General features: G+C 47.7%; 1 protein-coding gene across 1 annotated transcript; it reads left to right on the top strand.

Annotated features, from left to right (window-relative positions):
* Positions 1-3,774: 3,774 nt before the first annotated feature.
* Positions 3,775-4,554, top strand: FAM156A (family with sequence similarity 156 member A; the record flags this gene model as incomplete). Its single annotated transcript, XM_080718296.1, has 2 exons — positions 3,775-3,963; positions 4,111-4,554. 2 exons carry the CDS (start codon positions 3,775-3,777, stop codon positions 4,552-4,554), a joined length of 633 nt encoding a protein of 210 aa, XP_080574422.1.
* Positions 4,555-17,057: the final 12,503 nt, after the last annotated feature.

The following is a 17,057-nucleotide window of genomic DNA, read 5'->3' as shown; positions in this document are numbered from 1 at the left end:
ATAGTGTACCATTGACATTTAGATGTCGAACCAGTTTGAGTTACTTGCATTTATAGGCAATGAGGTCTAGATTCATATTCTTGCATGCAGATATAAATGACCTATTATGGAGTGGCTCTCTTCTCTTGAATTCAACCCTGTCAAAACACTTTTGTTGGCCGGGCATGGTAGCGCACGCTTGTAATTCCAGTGCTTGGGAGGCTGAGACAGGAGGATCCAGGTTCGCGGCCAGCCTCAGCTACTTAGTGAGGCCCTCTGCAACTTAGTGAGACCCTGTTTCAAAATATAGAATAAAAAATAGGAATGGAGGTGTGGATCAGAACTAGAACGCCTCTGGGTTCCATCCTCAGCACCTCAAAAAAAAAAATAAAGAATAAAAAATCTGCCTCAGAGTGTAGGTTGTAGGTAGAATGCCCCTGGGTTCATTCCCCAGCAACACACACACACACACACACACACACACACACACACACACACACACACTCTTTTGTTAGCCAGGCTTGATGGTGAATGCTGCTTCTAATCCCAATAACTGGGAGGCCGGACAAGAAGATTTGAGGTTCCAGGACAGCCTCAGCAACTAGTGAGACTCTCATCAACCAGTGAAACTTTGCTTCAAAATAAACATTTTTTTAAAAAATAGGCCTTGGGGTATAGATGGAAGGTAGAATGCCCCTGGGCTTAATCCCCAGTATCAGAAAAACCTCATATTGCTCTTTGCATAGACATATTTATGGACTCTCAATTTCCTTCCATCAATCCACATGTCTACTTCGTTCCAAGCTCTTAATTACTACAACATTATGGCAAGTGTTAAGAATGAATGATGAGCGGGCGTGGTGGTAGCCAGCTGTGCTAGCTTAAGAGACCCTGTTACCATATTTTAAAAAGTATAAAAGTAGGTCTGGGAGTGTAACCCGGAGGTAGAAGGGTTTCCAGGAACCCCAGTACCACCAAAAAAAATATATAAAAAAGAATGATGAGATTTTGCCGATTTTTCTTCTTTCATAAATTTGGTAGAATGAAATTGCATGTATGTCTATGTGTATGTGTATATGTATGTGTGTATGTATGTATGTATATACACATATATGTATGTATATCAGAATTTCTTTCCAGGAATTTGATTTACATCACCTTAATTTTTTGTGTGTGTGGTACTGGGGTTCCTGGAAACCCTTCTATCTCCGGGCTACACTCCCAGACCTATTTTTTTTTTAATTTTTTAAAATTTGGAAACAGGGTCTCCTAAGCTAGCGAGGCTGGCTTCAAACCTCTGGGATCCTCCTGCCACCGCCTCTCAAGCGTGGGGCTTATAAGCGCGCGCCACCATGCCCGGCACATCACCTTAATTTTATACAAACAACTTAGGGATTTTTACCTTTTTGCCCATATTGAATCTTCTATGCAGTGAAAGCATTGCTCCTCTACAGGTCTGATTCCTTTCATTAGCATTTGGAAGGTTCTGCATACAGATCCTGTGTATGTATGTGTGTGTAGTGTTTATGTACCTATTTCATGGTGTTTGCATGTATAAAATTGTGTTTAAATTTCAGATTTTAATACTCACATAATTATTCTCCCTGGGTTGACTCTGCCTCTTATATCATCACTCAGGTCACTTACTAGTTCAAGGAGTTGGACGAGATACATTGGAGTGTTCTGTGTAGACAATCACGGAGTCTATGCAAAGTGGCAGTTTGATTTATTTACTTTTCACTAGTATGCTGCCAAATTCCTGCCATTGCCACATTGTCTTTGACTTTCAGCATGAGGCTGAAAGGTCATGGTGAGAGTGGCCACCCTCACCTTACTCTCATCCTACGGAGATGGCATTCAGTCCTAGACTATCAAATGGGATGTTCCTGGTATGTTTTCGAGGACATGGCCTATACCATGCTACAGAAGTGGGATTCTACTGCCTGTGTGTTAGACATTTTAATATCATTGGTAGAATTGGGGTCTTGTCCAGTGGTTTTTCTGTTGTATGTATATGTGGTTCTGGGGGTTAAACTTGGACATTCTACCTCTTTGCTACACCCCCAGCACTATTTTATTCTTATTTTAAAACATAGCCTCACTAGGTTGATGAGAGTCTCACGACTTGCTGAGGCCGTCCTTGAACCTGTGATCCTTCTGTCTCAGCCTTTCAAGTACAGGAATTACGAGCATGCCCCTCCACGCATGGCTTCTCAAGCGATTCTCTATATATCTTGATACACTGCTGTCATTTTCCTTCTTCTCCTAACCTCATCCTCTGTGAATCACATTGATTTTCAATTTTTTTTTTTTTGGTGGTACTGGGGTTTCTGGAAACCCTTCTACCTCCAGGCTACACTCCCAGACCTATTTTATATTTTTATTTGGAAACAGGGTCTCTTAAGCCAGGGAGGCTGGCTTCGAACCTGCACGATCCTCCTGTCTCCGCCTCCCAAGTGTGGGGATTACAAGCGTGCGCCACCACGCCCGGCATTGATTTTCAAGTTTTGAAAAAATCATCTTTGCATTCATGGGATGAATCCCACTTGATCTTGGTGTATGATTCTTTTCCTGTATTGCTAAATTGGAGCTAATGGTTTCTGTTGAAGACGTTGGGGCTATGCTCATAAAGAACAGTAGTATGTACTATTTCTGGTATCAGTGCTTTGCCATCCTCAGAACGTCGTTTGGAATTGTTCTTTCTGCTCTGTGTTCTGGAAGCAATTGTGTAGATATGCTGTGATTTCTTTGTATAACGCCTGGCAGAATTTGCCAGTAAGACTTTCAGACCTAGAGATCTTTTAGTCGGGGCTTGTAACAATTCAGTACCTGTAAAAGATACACAACTGTGCAGAGAATTTCAATTCAGGTAAATTTTGGTGCTTGTGGTTTTCCAGCAATTGGTCCATTGTATGTGCACAGTAGAATTTACTGTGACGAGGGGAGTGGGGTAGGACCGCACGGTCCCTTTCCTGGTGTGTAGTGAAATCTCCTTTCCACGCCTGCTAGTGGAACTTGCTTCCTCTCTCTCTTTTCGTCAGAATCCTGACTGCCACTGGGTTAGCACTTTATCATTTCAACGAACCAGTGCTTCATGTATTTGAGATTCATTCTGTGTGTGTGTGTGTGTGTGTGTGTGTGTGTCCTGGTTTTGTTTCTGGTTTTAGTAGAAGAAATACTTATTTGCACGTACTGAGCGCACTGAGGTGATTTCTATAGAGGTGAGCGGCCTTTTTAACTAGATGGCAAGCCAGTGATCATGGAATTGGGGAAAATTCCAAAGGGTGTGCTGCCTTGGCTAAAAAACGTCCAGTTCAATAAATGTAGATTTAGGTGAAAGCATACGGCTGATTAAGAGAAGAGCCCGTGCGAGTGTGGCACTGCCGGCTCTTACAACCATCCCTGAGAACTGGTTAGGGCGTCAGCAAGGAACTGCCATCGTCCACTCCGTCTTGCCATTGCTCCCGATGCGCGTCGCCCGTGCGGCAGCTGGTGCCATCTCTCCAACCTCTGTGACGTGCCGTAGCCTTCCAAGCTGCGCGCGCTCTTAGCTCAGGTGAGCCTCGCTGGAGCAAGGCTTCCCTGCGGGAAGCAGCCGGATCCCCTCTCTACACGTGGGCAGAGGAGAGGCGGGGTGGCGCTGAGTGCTCATGGGGTTTCTTGCTTCTCTTGTCACCCTTTGCTGCAGGCTAGCATCTTCTGCCCGCACACTTTCCTCTATCGGAAAACGCCCAGCTTGGCCTTCCCACCTAGCGCCCAGGGCCGGGAGGAGACTCTAGCTGAGGCTAGACTCCCATGGATCCCCTCCAGAAGTGGGACCCAGCTTTGGTGCCCGGGTCTCCCCAGACGCCCAGTGCCGAGACCTCCCAGGAAGGCCGGGCAGCATCTCTGCCTTTCTCCACCGAGCAGCTCAGGATGGGGCTCAGCAGCCTGACCCCCCTGGTGGGCGCCAGCCTCCCCGCGCCTCTGCCCCAGGGCCTGTTCCAGCAGCAGCAGCAGCCTCAGCAGCAGCAGCCCCAGCCGCCACAGCCGCCACAGCAGCCCCAGGAGCAGCAGCAGCCTCAGCAGCAGCCTCAGCAGCAGCCTCAGCAGCAGCAGCAGCAGCAGCAGCAGCAGCAGCAGCAGCAGCAGCAGCAGCAGTACCGCGAGGACAAGAGCCTGCGGGAGAGGCGCTGGGAGCGGCTGGGCTTCCCACAGAAGAAGAAGGCCTTCCTGGGCCACCTGCGCCGCAGGCACCGCGACCACATGGCGCCCTACCCGGTGGAGAGGGACACGAGAGTCTCTCCCTCGGGCGACAGGGCTCAGAACCGCTTCCGATGTGAGTGTCGCTACTGCCAGGGCCACGGCACCACTCTTGCCGGGGAGAGGAAAGGGGCCCCCAATCCCTCCTCCTGGGAAACGCTGGTGCAGGGCCTCAGCGGCTTGACCCTGAGCCGCGGCGCCGCCCGGCCCGGCCTTCTGCCCCAAGAGGCGCAGCAGCAGAAGGAGGAAGAGGAGAAGCGCCAGCTGGAGCGGCACCAGGAGAGCAAGAGAATGTTCCAGAGGCTGCTCAAGCACTGGTTGGAAGAAAACTGAGAGCCCGTCCTCCGGGGAGGGAGAGCACGAGGGGTTCAGACTGTGTGGGGGGTGGGCGCCTTTGGGGGACTGAGCAAAGGGACCGAGCGGTCAGCTGTCCTCACAGGACACAGGACTTGTGTGGTGCCCGGCATGGACGGCCGTGACAGGTGCCCCACCCCCAGGACGGCCCTCCTTCTCCTCCTCCTCCTCCTCATCATCATCACCACTGTCTTTGCTGCCCGCCAGCTGTGAGGCTTTCTGAGGCCCGGGAGCCTGAGCGCCCGGGCCCTCGCCTCCTCTCCTATGGCTTCCCCGCAGCATGTTGTCGCCTTCCCAGCCCTGGTCGCCGCCTTTGCAAACTCCCTGCCTTGTTGTCAGTAAGATCTAAGATGTCTATGTAGCGTGAATGCCTTGTTCCTGTCCTTGTGCTTTTGTGCCATTTTATTGACTGCCCGTGCGAGACGCGAGCAGTGCGAGGTCCGTTTGAAATGGCGGTGCGCCCACCGTGGTCCCGGTTCCAGGTCTGCAGCTAAAGCAGGTGCGGGGCGGGGCGTGGAGGAGAGCTGGTGGTTCAGCGCTGTACTGTCTGTGTAAACGCTTCTGACTATGATAAACTAACTGTAAGCCAATGTTTCCTGCACCCCGACAATTGACTAGTGTTCTCCCGCGCAGGACCTTCTGACGGGGTACCACACCATCCACTCCAAATAAACAGTGTGAAAGGAAAGTAACCTTAGATTCCAGGGTTGTTTCTCCATAGTGCTTGCTCACTTTCTTGTCAGGTCTAAGATCACTTCCTGAAATCCTCAACAGTGGACCCAAGGGTATGAAGAGGAGCTCTTTGCGGTGGAGACTCGGGACAGGGAGGAGGCACAGCTGAGCCCGGCCGGTCACTGTTGGAGGCGCTGCGCTCTGGCCAGCGCGCAGAGCAGTCAGGCCTAGAAGTTGGAAGGGAGGCCTCTTGCCCCCAGGAGAGCGGAAGCAGGCTGCTGTCCCTGTGGTGGCCTTGGGCCCCTGCCTGAGGGGTCCAGGGACTTGTCCTTGCTGCCTGCGCCACCGGGAGGGTGAATGTGAGCCGCAGTTTCGTGCCTCCTTCCTGGGAGACAGAGCATCCCTGAGTCATTCCAAAAGCGTGCTGGGATTTAGACACGTGTCTTTTCATTTCAGGAAACCTGAACAATTAAAACTACCTCTCTTTCCCCCACAGAAGCCCGTGATGTGTACCCAGCCAGGGCCCTTGTGAGTCCTCTGAGCCGAAAACAAATTCTGCTTTGGGTCAGGCTGTGTGTAGGGAGGCCCCAGGGTTATCTTGCTGCGGAAATCTGCTTGTCTCGTGCTGAAACCTTGACGACAGGTGAGTTTCTAAGAGTCTGCACTAGCGATCTCGTCGCAGAGCTGGAGAGTCAAATTGACCTTGCCAGGATTGTCTCTCCATCCCAGGAAGAAGGTAAATGCAGAAGGGTGCGTTTTACTTGGAACTCCAAGGCCTACCCTTGTGATTCCGGAGTGCTTGGAAGGGACAACGGGGCATCGCGCTTTTGCTGGGGGCTTAAAGCAGAGAATCAGCTATGCATTTCCACCTGTTAACTCGCGGCATCCCTCCACACACCCATCCCTTACCAACAGCGTCAGATCCATGGTAGGGCACTTGCCCGGGTCACACTGGCAGTAACAGGTGGAGCCCGGCAGGCTGGGTGCAGCTGGCACCCTTAACCGGTTCCCCTCTGTAACGGCTGGCACGAAGTTTAGAGACCCAACGGCCTCAGGAGACGTTTTGTGCCTTTGAGCACAAAGTCTTGACGAGACGGGTTGTTGAATCCCGTCTGCCGTACACTGGCAACCGTGATGATTCTCATGTTTCGGGGACGTCATGGGGGCGGTGAAGTAGTGTTCTCAAACGGAAGCCAGTGACGCCCCTCACATATCCTCACTCTGCGGACCCCCCAGGTCAGCGCCTCCGCCGCAGCAGGTCCACGGTGAACACGACAGTCAGTTGTTGAACCGGTGACTCGGGTTTTAGTTTTTATCCTTTCCTTGCCCATTCTGTGCGCTTCGGGCTGCTGCCCTGGGGAAACGAGGAGGAACTGCCCCGCTGGTTCTTGCCCTCGGATGTCGAGCCTTTGATCGGGGAGGAACAGTGGACACCGGCTTGGTCTCTCTTGCGCTGCTGTAACAAAATACCACAGACTGGCTAGTTGATAAATAAAAGAAAGTTCTTTCTCCTAGTTCCAGATGCCTGGAGTCCAGGATCACAGCACCTGCTGCTGGTTTCTGGCTAGGAACTTCTCCTCACAGGGCTGGAGTGAAGTACAGTAGGGGATGGATGTCATGCCCTCTGTGGGGCAGAGCCCAGCCTATCCTGCAAGCCCTTTCAAGGCACCATTCATCCGTCTGTGAGGAGAGAACCCTCACGACCTAAACACTGCCCGTTAGGCTCCACGTCCCAACGCTGATGCGTTGGGGTTTATGTTTCCATTGAGTTTCAGAGGAGACACAAATGTTCTCACCGCAGCAGGCCCCAGTGGAGGCGGCCGAGAGCCTTACTGCATCCCCTGCGTGGGACGAGTTGTCCAGAGATGAGAGGAGGCAGCAGGCCCCCGGTTGGCTGAGGTGGACACGGGGGGCTCGCAGAGGGGCGCGTTGCTGCGGAGCGAGTCAAGGTCTGCAGGAGGGTGCGTGCAGAGGGTGGGTGGTGGAGCCGAGGGAGTCAGACTCCACCGTATCCCTGCCTCCAGGCCTTTTAGACCCTATCCATAAATGGGGTTTAGCTGGGGATCTGGGGCTGACATCTGAGACGTTAACCAACCCCAAACTACGGACTCAGAGCAAGAGTCCCGTGATGCCCAACATGACAAATTCCACACCAGACACTGAATCAGAGGTGCCAGAGGCAAGAAGATAGTGGGACAGAGTAGAGTTCAAAAGGAATGCATAAGCCAGGCGTGCTGGCGCCACCTGTGATCCCAGCATGTCGGAGGCTGAGACCGGAGGAGTGAAGAATAGAGGCCAGTCTCAGAAAGGTAGCAAGATCCTCAGAAAGTTAATGATGCCCTGTTTCAAAAGTGAAAATAAAATAGGCATTGTGGTGTGACTCAGAGGTAGAAAACACCTAGGTTCAATCCCTAGTACCGCTCACAAAAAAAGAATGGAATGCACAAGTAGCAAATGCGGATAAACTTTGAGCAAGGTAAGAAATGGAGAGAGAAAGCGAAAAATCTTCCCACAATTCAGAGGCCTGGCCCAGCGGACTTTAGGGGTGAGTCCTTTCAGCATGTAGAGAAGTATATGTATCCGAGCCAGGCATGGTGGCATGTCCTGTCATCCCAGGACTTGGGAGGCTGAGACAGGAGGAGCTCCGATTTGAAGCCAGCCTCAGCAACACAGGAACAAATGCCTCGTCCACAAAATGGAGAGAGAAAGGCGAGGGTGTGCGCTCCCGTCATCCTTCCACCATCCGACCCCAGGTCTTAACTAGTGCGCTTAAGCGAGCCAAAGAAATGGAGCATGTAGAAAGCAGCAAGGAAAACCTATGTCCACACGGAGACTTGGTACGGTGGTCCCCCGCAAAGGCCATGTTGAAGTTGAATGCCCATTTTGAGGTCCCTAGGAGGTGGGACCAGTGGAGCCGTGCAAGGGGAGCTTAGTTCCTGCCCTCAGCACTGGAGTGGGCCGCTCGTGCAGGTAGCAGAGGGATGGCCTGACTGCCTACTGGGGCCATCTGGAGAGTGGATGGATGGCTCTGGAAAGGCATTCTGGCCAGTCCTCTCCCACTCCATGTCTCCCTGCCCTGTGAGTCTCTGCTCCGCCTGTGGACTCTGGCAGCAAGGAGGCCGTCAGCAGGTGTGGCGCCTCGACTCACAACCGAGAGCCGAAATAGACCTCTTTGCGTTATACATCCCCACGCTGGGGATTCTGTGTTACTGACGATGGCAAACCAACTAAGATAACATGGACTCTATGATCACTGCAGCCATATCCATGATGGCCCCAGAATGAAAGCAATTAATGTCTGCTAATAGGTAAAGACATCAACAAAATGTGGTGTATCCTTGCAGTAGAACATTACTGAGCGATGCATGGGGACATATTTCTAATACATACCATGACATGTTTTTGAACCTAGAAAACATTTTGCTATCACATAAGCTAGTAAAAGTGACCACTTGCTGTGTGAATCAGTTTATAGGAAGTACCCCAAAAGGGCATTTCCAGACAGACATGAAGTAAATTAGGAGTGTTTTGGGACTGGCCTTAGTCATGGAGATTGATGTCTGTATGGGTGAGTGGGGTCTTAAAGGGAGAGGGGAAGTCTTCTAAAGCTACACACAGTGGTTCACACCCATGTTCCCAGTACTTGGGAGGCTGAGATGGGAGGACCACAGGTTCAAGACCAGTCTCAGCAATGTGGACCCTCAGCAACTTAATGGGACCCTGTTTTGTTCTTGCAATACTGGGGATGGAACCCAGGGGCAGTCTGCCTCTGAGCTACACCCCAGCCCTATTTTTTATTCTTTATTTTGAAACCCGGTCTCACTGAGTTGCAGAGGGCCTCACTAAGTAGCTGAGGCTGCCCTCAAACTGCAATCCTCCTGTCTCAGCCTCCCAAATGCTGGGATTACAAGCGTGTGCTACCACGCCCAGCAAGACCCTGTTTTTAAAATAAAAATTTAAGGTAGGGTGTGGTGGTGCAACCTTGGTATTCCCTGTGCTTGGGAGGTGGAGACAGGAGGATCTCTCAGGTTTGAAGCCAGCCTTGCTGGCTTAAGAGACCCTGTTTCCAAATAAAAAAATATAAAATAACTCTGGGAGTGTAGCCCATAGGTAGAAGGATTTCTAGAAAGCTCCGTACCACCAAAAAAATAAATAAACAATAAAAAGACTAGGGGTATAGCTCAGAGGTAGAATGTCCCTGGGATAAATCCCCAGTACTGTGTGTGTGTGCACGCGTATGCGCGTGCACGCATGCACACACACACGCACACACACACACACACACACACACATTCTGAAATAGGAAGGTAATGATAGTCCCACAACTATGTATATATTAAAAATCTCTGAATTGTACCTTTAGTTGCATCAATTTTATGGTATGCCTCAATCAAACTCTTTGTATAAGGTAATGCACATGTGAAAGTTAGTTACGAAGGGAAACATATACAGTCATTTCCTTAAAACACTAAGGAATGTCCTGCACTTTCTTTCTATATTTTAGGTCCTAACTATATTTGCTGCTTCATTGCCTGCCTCTTCCTTGTGTACTTGAGGCTCTAGACAGACAGAAAGAATGTGTACCACTATGCTGAAAGCATTCTGGTGAGTGTACAAAACATCTGTGTGTATGCACATGCATGAATATAACTGTTGTTCACAACTCTGTATGTGTGGGCAGGCAGGTTCCCTTTGGGTGAACATAACTGTTGTTCACAATTCTGTATATGTGGGCAGGCAGATTCCCTTAATTTTTCCTGTGTCCATAATTCCACCTATGTCATTTGGTACTCATGAATCTCAAGGACCCAGCTTCAGTCTCCCTGGTAACCAGCCTCAGCTCCCAGCTTCAACCTCTGTATCCAGGAAAACATCAGAGTGGGAGGGCTGTTTTCTCACCCCGCTGCTTCCTGCCTGAGCCAATGACCCCAAAGGGATGAGAGCAGCTCTGTTTCCAAGGCAACAGCATTCAGATGCCTTCCCACCTGTGAAGCCCTTCTCCTCCCCTCAGCCTGCCTGACTAGCAAGTGGGAAAGGGGACATTGTAGAATAAATATACTCCTGAGTTTTCAAGATTTTTCTATATATGGCTATAAAATGAATGCCCGAAACATAGCTCTTAAAAGAGAAGGCACCAGATCAGTTTTTTTAAAATCAATAGCAACCAAGAAGGCCATGATTCCAGGATTACACTTGAAAATGAGACAAGTGAAAAGGAGTGTGTGCTTATGATTCTTAGCCTCAGCTGTGCATCAAGTCTTAGATGGAACATATTTAGGGAACAGATGCAGGCAGGGCTGCCATCCTCAGAGCTTTTGTTCCAGTGGATCTGAGATGGACCCAGCATGAGGGTTACCTTACACCCCCCTTAGGAAGGCCTAGGCTGCAGCTGTGGAGATGGACCCAACCATATTGGAGGAAAACAAAATTGGAAATGGGAGTCTACTCTTTAAAGGAAAACAGATTTAAATCATGCACTGCTATGCTGGAAAGATTTATTGAAATAGAAAAGATGTTTCAAAGGAAATGCATGTTTTGAAATGTACACTGTCCTTTTTATTATCTATAGTCCCACAATCACAATTTTTCTATAAATACCCTGTATTTGCTAATTAAACAGGTGAGTATTTCTTGGGTCAATCCATTGTGCTTAGGTTGTTTTCAAAGTTCATAAAATATTGTAGAGACCATGAGACAAAGCACAACAGCTCTTTAAAAATAGAGGATATCTTAAATTTAAATCAGTTGATGTGAATGAATCAGGGCTTAGGTATATGAACTAAGTAGAGTGAGTTGTATATTTTGGTGCCTTATGACAGTTATCAAATTAATTGATGTGCTTGGATAAAAAGCTCAATATTACCAGGAAATTTATGATGAAAATTCAGATTTAACAAGCCCTTATTAAATGCACAGCCACAGAGAGGTATGTTCACAAACATTTTTATAGGCTATTTCTTCTGGATAGTAATTTCTGTGTTTCTAAATGGTGGGCTTATACTACTGGGTCCTGATGTATCTCGTTAGACATTATCTGTTGAGATCTTGGGGACTTGGGTGTTTTGGTGATTGCTTTTTGTGGCTTTTGTCTGGTTGGTTTTTGGTGTTGCTGAAGATGGAAGCCAGAGCCTCAAGAATGCTAGGGAAGCACTCTACCACAGAACTAAGGCTGTGGTCAACCACTCATATCTATAAGGGGGCTCAGATCTTCTGCTTGGAGTTCATGGTGGGAGCCATCCAATCTAGGGTGTACACCTCTGGCTCAGGATATGTTGAGAGTTTTCTGCCAAGGACCAAGCTCCATAGATTTCATGCTAAGCCTTTTCTAGAGCATTCCGTGTGTTCATGGTGTGATCAAGAGCAAATAGAAGAGTATTCCTAGGATTCTGATTCAGCAGAATCAGAATAATGCCCACTAGGACACATGTGACACAAGATTGGGGTCGCTTACTGATGACATAACCTGTGGCCCATCAAGGCTCTGGGGCTCTGCTGAGAATTTTTGCACAGAGTTGATGACATAAAGCCATCAACATACAGGAGATACAGATGTAACATGTCAGACTTGTTACAGCTCTAGGTAGAGATGTGGCCACCCAGAATTATGTATACAGTGAAAAGTGACCTGGAAAAAAGCTGGGTGCTAGGAAGAACCATGTTTGGGAGGTGCTCAAAATGGACCAATGAGAAGACATAGGAATAAAGATCTGAGGAGTATGAGAAAGCTAGGATGTGGCTGTCGCAGATGCTGAGAAAGCAAGCAGAGTGTACTCTAAAGAGGAATGTTATCAGCCAGGCGTGGTGGCGCACGCTTGTAATCCCAGCATTCTGGAGGCTAAGACCAGAGGATCATGGTTTGTGGACAGCCTCAGACACTTAGTGAGGCCCTCTGCAACTTAGTGAGACCCTATATCAAAATAAAAAATAAAAAATAGGGCAGGGGGTGTCACTCAGAGGTCAAATGCTCCTGGGTTCCATCCTAGACCTGCAAAAAAAAAACCCAAAACAAAACAGAAATATTATCTGTGGTCAAGACAGTATCATGTACATTGGTTCACAATATAGAACTAGTTGGCAGTTTAAGCTAGGGAATGTTCTGTGGAAGTGAGCACATGGCGACGGAAGAATGCACCGAATACATATGCAGCTATAGTTCACGCTTTTGAGAAGTGTGACTCATAAGGAATTAAAAGCACAGGGTACTAGGAGCCCAATGCTGTGGGCTTTTCAGGGTGGGGTACTTTCTGTTCCCCCAAAATACTGATGCATGAAAAATAATGAGTTGTGTGCTCTTTAGTAAAGGAGCAGAGTCTAATCCAAGACAGATTTCTGACATCACCAAGAGGCCATGCTCAGGTATGATAGAAAACTAAAGAGGTCTTTGCCATGGAATCCCTATCTTTGCCTAACTCCTCAGACTGTATGGTAGGGGATGAGAGTTGATGGAGAAGCTGGTTTGGATATCTGTGAGGGAGCCACCATGGGCTTACCTTAATGAAACAAGAACAGACTGAGCTAAACCATGAAACAGAATTTTTTTTTGGTACTGGGTATGGAACCCAGGGGTATTGTACCTCTGAGCTACATCCCTGGACCTATATTTTAGTCTTTTATTTTTTGAAACAGGGTCTCACTGAGTTGTGAAGGACCTTGCTAAGTAGCTGAGGCTGTCTGCAAATGGCGATCCTCCTGTCTCAGCCTCCCGAATACTGGGATTACAAGCGTGCACCACCATCCCCAGACCGAAAGGGGAGAAATTAGCCTTTTCTCCACGTTATTGCCTTACAAATACCCATGGAGTGACACAAGAACCTTGGTCACACTCTGGGGCCTGTGTCCTGGCTTGCCTTTGGCAAATTCTCAGTTCTCAGAGCACTACAAACTGAGTAAGGCTAGAGGTGGATTGGAAAGCATTATTACGATCCAGGCATGATGGTGCATGCCTGTAATCCCAGTACTTGGGAGGCTGAGACAGGAGGATCACAGATTCAAGGTCAGTCTCAGCAATTTAGCAAAGGCCTTAGCAACTTAAACTGTTTTCAACTAAAAAATGAAAAGAGCTGGGGTTATATCTCAAAAGTAGAATGCCCCTGGGTTCAATCCCCAGTACCAAAAAGGAAAAGAAATGAAAGCCCCAGTATGGTTCTAGAAACCCAGAAGGTAAAAATTGGGTATCCCCGTGTTTTCTAAATCATATAGCTCTATATAAATAAGGACACTTTCCCTGATTTTGTGTGTGCTGTTTCTTGTAGCTTCTTGTATAGAATGGGTTTCTTAGATGTAAAATATTCTCAAGGGAGACAAAGATAGCTCCCTAGCTGGAGTTGAGAAGTGAGATATGCCCTTGGGTAGGGGATTTTCATAGCTTCTCCCTCAGGACAAAGGGCTGTGCCAAGCATGCAGGCACGTGAGATCAGGGAGTGATGACGGTCTGATCTACCCACATGGTGGGTGTCAGGGATGACAGTTTCATTCCTCACCTCAGAAACTCAGGATCCACAGGGTCCTGGGCTTCATGGCAGAAACGAATTTCAGCACGCACCAGTCATAGACAGAGACAGAGGTTTATTTAGGAAAGTGGGGGATTCACACTCAAGGGCAAACATGGTTCATCTCAAGAGGCAAAATAATGACTTTGGGGTCTTTACGGTTCTTTTTTCTGGACAACCCCTCTGTGAGGGGTGGGTAGGGTATACAGCAAGGGTAGGGGTCTGGATTACTCAGAAGTCTCTGGTTCCTGACATCCAAGGAATGGGTGGTGCCTGAGCTGGATCAAGTGTCAGACCTTCCTTATGGATCCTTTGCTTACCAAACATTTTGGAAATTTCCTGCTGGAGAGATAGGCCTCTAGGATTAAAGCCGAGGGCCTTGTGGGGATGTTTGACTAAAGAAAAACAGACCCTGTAGGGTGAACATAAAGATCATCATGCACTTTGTTATTTAGAGCTACAGACTTCCTTTCTTCCCTATTTGTCTTCTTTCTACCTATTATTTTGCTTTTCCTCAATGAGTAAGAAATCCTGGTACATATTTCTGGATCTGGCAGGAACTACTGAAATTGCCACTGCTACTGGACCAGTGGGTTCTTGTGCTCTCCATCAGATTAACCAGACAGGGGTATAACAACAAAGGGAGCAACAAAGGGAGCACGACTCTTTATTGGTGCTTCTTCCTAAAGCAAGAGGGAGGCAGAGCACTGGCTCAGGAGAGAGTCAGGCTAGCTCCCAGGACAAAGGAGAAAACTCATGTTTGTTCTGTGTGCAGGGTAGTAGCAAGTGGGGGGGCTCGGCGTTTAGGAATGTTTATTGGCTTTAATTACATTTCAAAAAGTATTTTCTTTCTTGTGATGTTACTTTAGCTTCTGTGGAAGGCAAGGCCATTCTGCCAGCCTGGAGCCAAATTAGTTTTTCATATGGATGCTGAAAATTATAAGCATCTTTGCTTTGTGTTGAGGATAAGTTCTGTAGCTGTTAAGGAGCACATAGGTGGGGAGCAGAAGAACGCGCAAAGCAAGTGAATTAACGAGTCAAGGGCCCTGGAAATGTGTTATTTAGGTGACTCCTGGGGAGTTTTAACTTTTGTGTTGACTGTTAACTTACTGGCCCTGATGATGCACCTGGTTATTGAAGCTGATAAGCACATTGTAAGCAGTAAATACCTAGCAAGCTATGAGTTAAGGTCCGAGAGTGCATTTGTACTTTGTCCTTATGGCGGTCCCTTACTATTAGGGTTGCTGTTTATATCGGGGCCCCTGATGTCTCATTCCCCTGAGAGATTTCATCCTCCTTATTTTTAAGAAGAAAACCAAAGCCAGGTGTGGTGACCCATGCTTGTAATCCCAGTACTTGGGAGGCTGAGACAGGCGGATTGTGTGTTTGCGGCAAACTTCAGCTACCTAGTGAGACCCTGTTTCAAAATAAAGAATAAAAAATAGGGCTGGGGGTGTAGCTTGGAGGTAAAATGCCCCTGGGTTAAATCTCCATAGAAAGGAAGAAAAAAAAGAAGAAAGAAAGAAAGAAAGAAAGAAAGAAAGAAAGAAAGAAAGAAACCCAAAGATCTCTTATCTTCTATACCTGCTTCCTACTGATCTAGGGATGTTGATCCTGTCTATGTAAGTAATGGAAACCTCTCACTACCTGATCTGAAGGGAAAAAAATGGGCAAGGCAGTCTCCTGGCCTGAAAAGTGGGCAAGGCAGTCTCCTGGCCTGGAAGTGGCCTGAGAAGCCATTGATTTTATGTGTAATTTTGAGAACCTTGAAGAAACAAATTTAGACCCCAAAGGAAGAGTAGTAAAATGGCAAAAGGTGGGACTAGGAAAGGTAGAAGCCAAATGACACTAGGTTGGTCAACTTTTTCTACATCAAGCATCAGGTTAGTGTATAAGAGCCTGCCATAAAATATTTCAAAACGGTGAAGCTGGAGACAAGCCTTTGGAGCAATTCAGAGTCTGAGAAGAGCTGTGGGTAGTGGAGTTAGCGACATTTCTTGAGAGCTTGCCTAATATCAAAGTCTGACCGTCCCATTTAACTTTACCAGAAGACTAAGGTCTTCAGAAAGAATGGAGGAAGTATTTAATTCCCAAAGTTCTTGCCACATGTTTGGACTTAAGATATAAATGAAGGTCCATTATTACTCTGAAGGGACCTATGTGATACAAATAGGAGAAATAATTTTCCTGAGGAGGGACTTTGATACCTCCTACGCACTATCTGTGTTGGCGGGAAAGGCCTCTGCACAGCCTGTGAAAATTCAATACAGAGCAGAAGGAATATATAACCTGTGAAAAGGTTAAACGAGTAAAGCCTAATTTCCAGTCTTCTGGATAAGAGCCCTTACGCTGAGTGGTAGGCCTGGTTCCCTTGGGGTAGTTTTAGGCACAAAGATGGTGCTGACAAACTCCATAATCTCAGAGAGCCTTTTACTTGTGAACAGCCTTTTTGTTTTTGTTTTTGTTACTGGAAATTGAACCCAGTGATACTCTACTTCCCAGCTGCAACACTGGGCCTTTTATTTAAAACAACAACAAAAACAAAACAGGGTCTTGTTAAATTGCCGAGGGTCTCGCTAAAATGTCCAGGCTGGCCTCAAACCTGCAATCTTCCTGTCTCAACCCCCCAAATACTGGGATTTCAGGTGTGAGCCACCACTCCTGCCTTACTTGCGAACAGCCTTTTATCTTTGGCTGGAGAGAGAAATCAAATGAACTCATATCCATTGAAGTGTACCCCTTCCCACGAGACAGCTGAGGCATATAGACATAACTAAAACTTAATGTGAAAACAGGAAATTTCTCCATGAACAGAACAGGGAAAGTTAAAATGTCATTTTGTTGGTCTTCCAGTTACCCTTATCATGGCCTGGCAGGATATGGAGAGGAAAGGACTCCAGAATGCTAAGTTAGCACAGAGTGAGCAGGTCCTGAATTTAAAGGAAATCTGGAGTCCTACCCGCCATGTCCAAGGTTGCCCTGGGTTCCACCCCTTTGATGGTGATCTCCAATGTGCTAGCCAACTAGAATGAAGGGCACACTTAATCCAGGGCCAGCAGTGGGTGGGAGGCCTGACCCATGGCCCCTTCAATCTTCAGGCTGTCTTATCTTCAGTGATTTGGCTTCTTGGACAGAGGACAGGGTGCTCAGGGCTCTTTTTCTGCTTCTAAGCATTTTCTTTACCAGTGTCCAGGCTTCTAACAGTGGCAGCAAGTTTACCTCTTTTTTTGGTGGTGGTACTGGGGTTCCTGGAAACCCTTCTACTCCAGGCTATACTCCTAGACACCTATTTTTTATATTTTTATTTGGAAACAGGGTCTC

The sequence above is a fragment of the Muscardinus avellanarius genome, assembly GCF_963383645.1.
Source record: "Muscardinus avellanarius genome assembly, chromosome: X".
NCBI lineage: Eukaryota > Metazoa > Chordata > Mammalia > Rodentia > Gliridae > Muscardinus > Muscardinus avellanarius.
The sequence above is the reverse complement of the archived record's forward strand: the minus strand, read 5'-3'. Positions and strand labels throughout refer to the sequence as shown.